At 40.8% G+C, this 7,819-nt stretch overlaps 1 protein-coding gene across 3 annotated transcripts in view; it reads right to left on the bottom strand.

The window, feature by feature from the left end:
* Positions 1–4,579: 4,579 nt before the first annotated feature.
* EBF2 (EBF transcription factor 2) overlaps positions 4,580–7,819 on the bottom strand; it is a 140,006-nt gene continuing 136,766 nt past the window's right edge. For 2 of the 3 annotated variants that reach the window (XM_026863119.1, XM_026863121.1), the window contains exon 16: positions 4,580–6,454. In XM_026863119.1, the coding sequence (XP_026718920.1) occupies positions 6,423–6,454 (32 nt within the window). In that variant the 3' untranslated portion in view covers positions 4,580–6,422. The remainder of the gene's footprint in view (positions 6,455–7,819) is intronic. The other variant, XM_026863122.1, reaches the window with a different exon arrangement.

Below are 7,819 nucleotides of genomic sequence, written 5' to 3'. Positions count from 1 at the left end.
GGGGGGGGAGAGAATCTGCTTTTCTAGGTGGTGTTTCTTAACCGGGGCATCGTGCAGATGGTGACGTGGCTGTGCCTGCCTGTCACAGAGGTGAAGCACCTGCAGGAGAGGTTCTGTTTGTCACTGCTATTAGGAGAAGAGTTCCTGCAGTGTTCCTGACATCGTACAAGGTAACGGCCATCCAAAGAGCTCACCTTTGGAGAAGGACCGCGTTCCGTGTTTGATGTGACTAATGTCATTAAATTCTTTGCAGAGCAATCTAACAAATGAAGGCTGAACGATTTGATCTTCGTGTAAAACTTGGTGAATTAAGGATTTAAGGAGGTTGTAGATTTCCAGCCTTTACTGGTCTTAACATGGGCCAAGAAAAATTTTTTCGCACTGGCTTTAAGAATTGAGCAAGACCGATAATGAAATAGGTTCAGCACGACAATGTAACTGATCCTGGAGATTTTGGGGGTTGAGTTTCCCTTTCGGTACAGGTAAGTCTTTGATGATACCATCTAAGCTACCTGGGGCTGGAGGGAGTTGTCTATATGCTTTTTTGAATTTAGAAGTTAATTTTTTTTTTTTTTTCTGAAACTCTTTTGCTGAGGTACTTCATACATCTCCTGCCCTCAGTGTTTCATTTGGAATTTGCCCGGCCTGCAGGACAGCTCTGAAGGTGAGAGCAGTAACGTGTCGCAGGCACGTGTGACGTTTGTACATCCTCGAGTCCTTAGAAGAGGTAACAAGGCAGTAGTGGAGCACAGTGCATCTGCATCGCGACCTCCCTCACCGGAACACAACAGTAGGTCACTGTTAAAGACCAAGAATCTCTTTCAAAGTAACTGTTTTATCACTAAAATCGTCACTTAATACACTGCTGGGACTTTTTAAGGGGGAAAAAACCCAGCCAAATCAGATTTTAAGTAGAATGGGCCTCTGTTTGAGATGAGATGAAGGCTCTTTCGCTGAGACAGTGGACAACTTGGGTTTCACTGTTGGGAAGAAGGTCAGCTGCTAATTGCATGTTACCCCTGAATAATTGCAGCAGATTACCAAAAAATACCCCCTGTTTTCTTCTCAGCTTTTGGTTGATAGTGCCTAATGTTTTCAGATGCTTTCTCTGACATCTGGCAGTAGTTTAAACACTGACTCATATTCTGTCTTCTGTTAGTCAAAAAAAAAGCCAATAGAAGTGGCTTTCATCATCAAAGAAAATTTTCATTCGTTCGAACCTTTCCAGTGATTTTTCACTCAAGAAAACAGGATATTCCTGGTTTAGAGAGTGAATTGCCATTTTCCAAGATATTTTCAGCACTCTGTTTTTTGTTTTTTTTTTCTGAATAAAATAAAGTTAATTTATCTTTTTGATCATTGGTCTCACAAAGGGAACAGAAATTCCCACCTTACAGGTGCTTGGCCTGGGCTCTGGCAGCCGGGGTATCGTACTCTTTCTGAAAAACAGGTAGAATGGCGCGGCAGCGGCCACTGCCCCTTGGGCTCAGTTACTGGGCAGAGCCCTGGAGCTGCAGAGCAGCACGTTTATACGTCCCAGCGATTAAAACATTCACTTTGCTGCAAGAGGGAGTAGGTAAGCTTCAGACTTCTTCCTCAGGAGCCAGCGTGACACCTCTGCAGCACGAGCAGCGGAGAGCCGTGCACGAGGACGGTGCTAGGACAGGACCAAGGGACAAAACCCAAATTCAGTTCAGCACTCAAGAGTCCAGGAAAAGGCCAGTACCCATCAGTCTGAGATGAGCGGTTTGGTTTTCTGCTTTCACCATTTGTACACCACGGACAAAAAGGGGAGGTTTCTGAAAAGGGAACTAGAGCCGTCCTGCCTTTTGGCTCCTTTAGTCCCCCAAAAAGGACTAAACTCTGACAAAGGTCTAGTAAAGGACTGGTCAGAAGAGACCCTTACTGCCTCATTCTGTGACCAGCATAATCTAGTTCTGGCTCTACCAATTTGTGACAGGCGCGGAGGCTGGATTTGCAAAACTCGTCACACAGCGTGTAATCCCACTTTTTGAAAAGTGTTACTGCTGTAACGGTACCTTGAGTGACCCAGGAAGATGATAAAGAAGACAGCACATTCAATACTCTGAAATTAAGATAATTCCCCCCCTTGTTTACAGTACAAAAATTTTATTTTTTTGTTAGGATAATTTAAAGTTTAAAACTGAAGTAGACATATTCATTTTACAAACAAGATATTCTTCCATAAGTAGGACCATTAAAAACAGTAAACAAAACAAAACAAAAAAAGCTATCTTTACAAAAGCTCTGTGCATAGCAACTTCATACCGTATATAACTGACAAAGAAAAAAAAAAAAACCCAAACCAAAAAACCGACCAGCCAACCCCAAACAAACCCCAAAACTATACAGTAGGGAGAAATGAGGCCTTAATTTACAGAAGGGAGAAAACGGTCTTTAAAAACCATGCATATTGGAAGTGTGCAAAGAAACAGGGAGAGTAAGATGCTATACCAAGATAAATAATGAAATAAAATGTACTCTCTCAAAGTTATGATAAAATTTGTAGTTACCTATCGCAACACTTTCATCTTTCTAGTGGCAAGAAGGAAAGCTGTTAGGGAATATTAAACAGCAATAACTAAAAGAGGATAGATTTGCTTATTATTACATTGAAAAAAAAATCCTCACACGTAAGTTTTTACATCACTTTTCCTTTTTCGTTGGGTGCTTTGCCACTGCCAAAGTCCTTCTTTCATGGTCAAGGATTTCTGATTGTATTTATTTACACACATTTTTCTTTGTAAGTTCTACACTCATCTTGAGTATGATGATTTCCATGCATGAGCAAAGTCCATGTTCTAAATCATTCCTATGTTTAATTTTTTTTTTTTCATTCGTTTGGCTCAAATCAGACCAGAAAAATGTCATTTTTTCATGTTTACATCAACACACTTGTTTCTCTTCCTACAAGTACTTGAAGTAGCTTTCTAGGGAAGTTTTCTTTTTCATTTGGACTCATGGCTCTCCCACTTGGTCAGCTGGATGGAGCTAATAAAAATAACTGAAGTGTGAAAGAAATGTTGCACGTTTCACAACCCTTCCTTTTTTTCAGCCAGCCTTTTTTTTTTTTTTCCCCCCCGAATCTTCCTGAGACTTCAGTGATCGCTTTTATGTGCCTGTGCTGACTAAGCAATAATAAAAAAGAAGGGTGGACAATTAACAGAATAGCTTTTCCCATGAAATGTCACAATTTTTAAAAAATTGAAACCTTCCTGACTGAGATTTTTGTCATGAAAAGCTTATTTATTAAAAAATTGTTAAAAAAATGAGAGGAGTTAAGGTAGCAAGCTGCTGCTCTTCAACATGTGGTCCAGAAATTCCTGTCTGTCTGGAATACTTGCTGGGCATAGAATTTTGGCTGTAAGCAGAGATGACAGAATTTAAAAAGCAGCCTGTACAGAGAAGGGTGGAGGAAAAAAAAAAATAAAAATCCACCATCGTTATCCTTTGGAGCTGTTTGGGTTTTTTTTTTTTAGTAGGTCAAAATGGGGGAAGGTAGGTAATAGATCAGAAATGAGCCTGGTCCATCAAGTTATTTTTGAAATCTAGGACTCAGTGTTTTCACTGAAATTTATGGCAGTTTTAAGCCCAACTCTAAGCCTCCTCAATCTGGTTTCTTCCCTGTACGCATGCAGAATTCCAACCATTAACGTGGACCTCTCCCTCTGAGCCTTTGCTGGGATATCGGTACCTATGAATGTATAAAATACTTTTTTTTGGTTGGTGTTGGGGTTTTTTTTTGTTCTGAATACCAATGCCGAGGTTGGACGGGGCCCCCGTTGTGCTCCTGGCAGTGACCGTACAGCAGTGCACAGGTACAGCTCCAGACTTCCTAATTCCCGTGATTCTTCCCTAATTCCGAGCTCACCTGGCTTCAGGGCTGGGAGCCTCGCTGACCTCCAGTGATTGCTACTTCCCTGATGGCATGAAGGGCCCGTAAAGAACCTGCAGTGTCTGTGAACTTGCATCCAGAATTAACGGTGAGGTTTTTTTTTATTTTATTCCATCTTTTCTGGAATGTAGCTTGGCTGTAAGACTGACTAACTATATTCGTGCTTCTTAAAAACACATTATTGCCACCAAATCTCTCTTTAAAGTTGCTTCTAATTGCCTTTTTTTGCTGAGATAAATTAGGCTTTGAGTTTTAGAAGACGGTAAACCCCCTCCACCTTTTAAAAACTGATTTCAATAGCACTGAAACGGCACCTCATGAAGCTCTGTGAGAACCACGGGCCCCGTCAGAGCTGCCTCCTGACGCTGTAGGAACGACAGGAGCAGCCCAGTCTCATGGTCCTTCCCATCCCCTGGCTTCTCTGCCGCGCTGCGCTAGGAAACACGTCCTGGGCATCCTGGTGGCCATTCAGAAGGTCCATCTCCCAAGCTGAGCCTTGTGCTACCATCTGGAAGCCGAGCACTGGGGGGGCCCAGGGCTCCTCCCAAGGCAGGAGGCTCAGGGACACTCAGCCCCCCGGCGCCGGGCTCCTCACGGCACCGATTTCACGTGTCTGCAAAACGCAGCCCTGGGCCAAGAGCCTGTCCGGGAGGTGAGGCAGGGACCACAGCAGCACCCAGCCTGCAGGGTCGGAGCCACGGAGCTAGGCAGAGCTCTCTGCTCTAGTACTAAACCAGACTAGGTCCGCAATCGCTCCAGCCGAGCTCCAAATCCCCTCAGCCACACGAGCTGTCCCAGGTGTTCACCATCCTGAGGCCAGGACTGAACTGAGCATCTTCTACCATATATAAGGATCACCAAGAACACTGTGTTACTGACCCATCGATAAAACTACTGGGAAAACGGACAAGTACAGTTTCAGGGGCCATATATTAAGGGTTTATTTATTAACATCAAGATGTTACCGTAGGAACAACTATTCATGCAGCTATAAATCGTGTGTATTTCAGTAGGGTGTAAGTAGTGTAGCTGATTTTTTTTTTTTCTCTAAAAATGGCTTTCCAACAATCAAATTCTTTTGAGTGGTTTCTGGTTTCATCAGATAACTAGAGGGTTTTTTTTTATCAGATTTGTTCTCACCTTCCAGTTTCAGGAGAGGAGATGCAAAGGAGAACTAAACTTTTTTATGCTAAAATGCAGAAAAATTCAAAGCAGTTGATTACTTCTATGAACGTCAATATATAAATGGAAGATACTTACCATTTTTTAATGTCTCAGGATAAAAGTGCATAAATTATTCAAATACATATTTACCCTTTATAAATGCACCCTTAATATGAAGTATAACTGAACTTAAGGTGTTCTAACTACACGGAAAAACAGTATGTTAGAGAACCCTTTCCCTCCTAACGCGTACATTGAATCTATAAAATCAACTCAGTACCTCTTGAAAAATCCGATTTGTTCAAATCCCTAAGTGCCACTCGTTTGCCAGTCGGGTCTTTGAAGCTTACCAGTTAATCTTAGTACCTGAATATTTTAATTGAAACAAACAAAAAAAAAAAAAAAAGGAAGGACGAAAGATGAGGAGGATGAAAATTCATACATGAACTAGTGACCTGTATACCACAACGTATGTAAAAGTTTCTGATGATTTTTGTTAATCGGAAGGAATCCTATACATCCTTGCACATGAATTCAGTAAGAGGGAAAAAGTGAGGAGCAATTGCAGCAGTAATAATATATCTCAACCTTATCACTACATTTTTGCATCATTTTTCTTCATTGTACAACTGGAGGAAAAAATCCAAAAAAGGGTTTAATTTCTACCTCTACATACAATAAGTTACAAGTTTATTTATTTAAATAATTGTAAAACATCTTACATTTTTTAAAGAGGTTAAACTATAAGCAAATACACACATACACCAAAGTTCCATCATTCATGTCAGTTTGTCCTAGAAATTCTTTCATGCTGGTACCCTGTTTTGTTGAATTTTTTTTTCTGCATAAACTAAATCGATATCTGAAAGGCTCCATAGAAAATAGAAACTTCAACTTTTTTCCCCTACAAAGTAAAACAAATTGTATCCAAAATATCAAGCTTGAATCGTTTTGCCAATTTCTTTCTCCTTTTAATATTTTACAAATCTGAGGAAGGTTTCGTGTCTTTCAAGCAAGACTTTGCATTTCTGATTCCGTTCTGCCAACTGTTGTTCATCCTGGCTCTCGGCTGATTCTTCATTCACAATGTTTTAGGAGTTGACGTGCTTGTGTCAGAAATATGAAACAGGTAAAAGATGCAGACTTGTATCTTGTCCAATCCATAAAAAATGTTCCTTTTTTTTTTTTTTTCCTGGGCCTGGCTTTCCCCCAAAAAAGAGCTTGTAGTGCTATTTTTTTTCTTTTTAGTGGTCCATCACAATAAGTAGTTTTGTGCTGTAAAAGAAAAATGAAAAAAAAGAGGAAAAAAGGGAAGAGGGAGAGGAGCAAAGCTGCCTCTTCCTTACATCGGGGGAACGACAAGACCAGTCATGGCTGAAAAAGAAAATTGACAAAGATGAAATTCTGGCAAATTTTTACGGAACAAAATATTTTTGAGCCCTTCACCCTTGTGTGTGCAGTCACGTATTTCAGCATTGGCCTTATTTTCAGGTTAAACTAGACCTTTAGTTTCTTTTAATGTTTTTGTGCTTTAGTGAGAACTAAGATGGTGAGAACAGTGACCGCAGGCAAGGGACAAGGTGCTAAATCACCACAAGCGCATGGTGGTTCTTAAATGGATAAAGGAGACAGAGAATTAATTCATCTCAGTACTTGAATTTTCAGAAAGGCCCAACCAACCATTTCTGGGTGCTTATCTCCCGAGAGATGTCCTTGGAGACGGACATTGCTCAGAACCATCCCAAAAAATTCAGACTTCTCATGCTTTTTCAAGCTTGAACACTCAAAATCATTCTTGAAAAGCAGAATTGAGCAGGGTCTTCCGCTTCCCGCCCAGCTTGGGGAAGGGGTGATGTTGTGAAGGATGCGACAGCAAATGGGAACTGGCCCAGGGACAGTTTATGGGCCCGAGCCAGAGAGTTTCAAGTCCCGACTCAGTGGACGATGACCAGGGCTGGGGTTTTGCTAATTTAGATTCAGTGGAAATAACGGACCGGCCTCTGTTTCTCGCCTGGTTTACCCCATATGTCTGAATCACTGTAGTCTTACCTGGCGCATTCCCAGAACACTGGGCTTATGTAAATTATTTATTAGTCACTCTCGCTGCCTTTAATTGCAGCTATATTCTTCATAACTGACAACAGCAACATTTGAAGCTGCCTGGAACTGGTGCTGTTCCCAAAGGTTTCGAGGGGTAAGTTAAGTTTATACGTATTTATATAACAAATGAGTGAGTCATATTTTCAAAGAGGCCTCGGTGCAGTGCAAGGTCCTAATCCTGCAAAGATTTATGTTCACTGAAATTTGTGGGATTATTCATGTGTTTAAAGCCCCGTCCTCTGAGAATTAATTTCACCCTTATGTTCATAGTGTTTTAAAAAAAACCAAAACCGCTTAGGGCAAGATCCCCAGCTAACATGACTCTTTTATTGGAGCTGTGTTGATTTTAAACAACTGTGGATATGGTCTATGATTTAATACAATAGGAAAATAAATATTTTCATATTTTGTAACTGACTAAGGCTAGAAGTCCCTGCCAATTTTGGCAGACAGCTCAAAGAGAAAGTGAAACCAAACAGCCAAACAAACAAACAAAAAAAAACCCCAAACCAAAATTAAGTCAAATATCTATTGGTTTTAATTGCTTAGGACTTTACTATTATTTTTCAAACAGCCAATTTACATAACCCTAAATAAAGTAGGTAAATATTTGCCTGCCTGTTTGCGGGGGGGGGGGTG

The sequence above is a fragment of the Athene cunicularia genome (assembly GCF_003259725.1).
Source record: "Athene cunicularia isolate RWA chromosome 22 unlocalized genomic scaffold, athCun1 chr22_part1, whole genome shotgun sequence".
NCBI lineage: Eukaryota > Metazoa > Chordata > Aves > Strigiformes > Strigidae > Athene > Athene cunicularia.
This window is presented reverse-complemented; position numbering and strand designations above follow the sequence as displayed.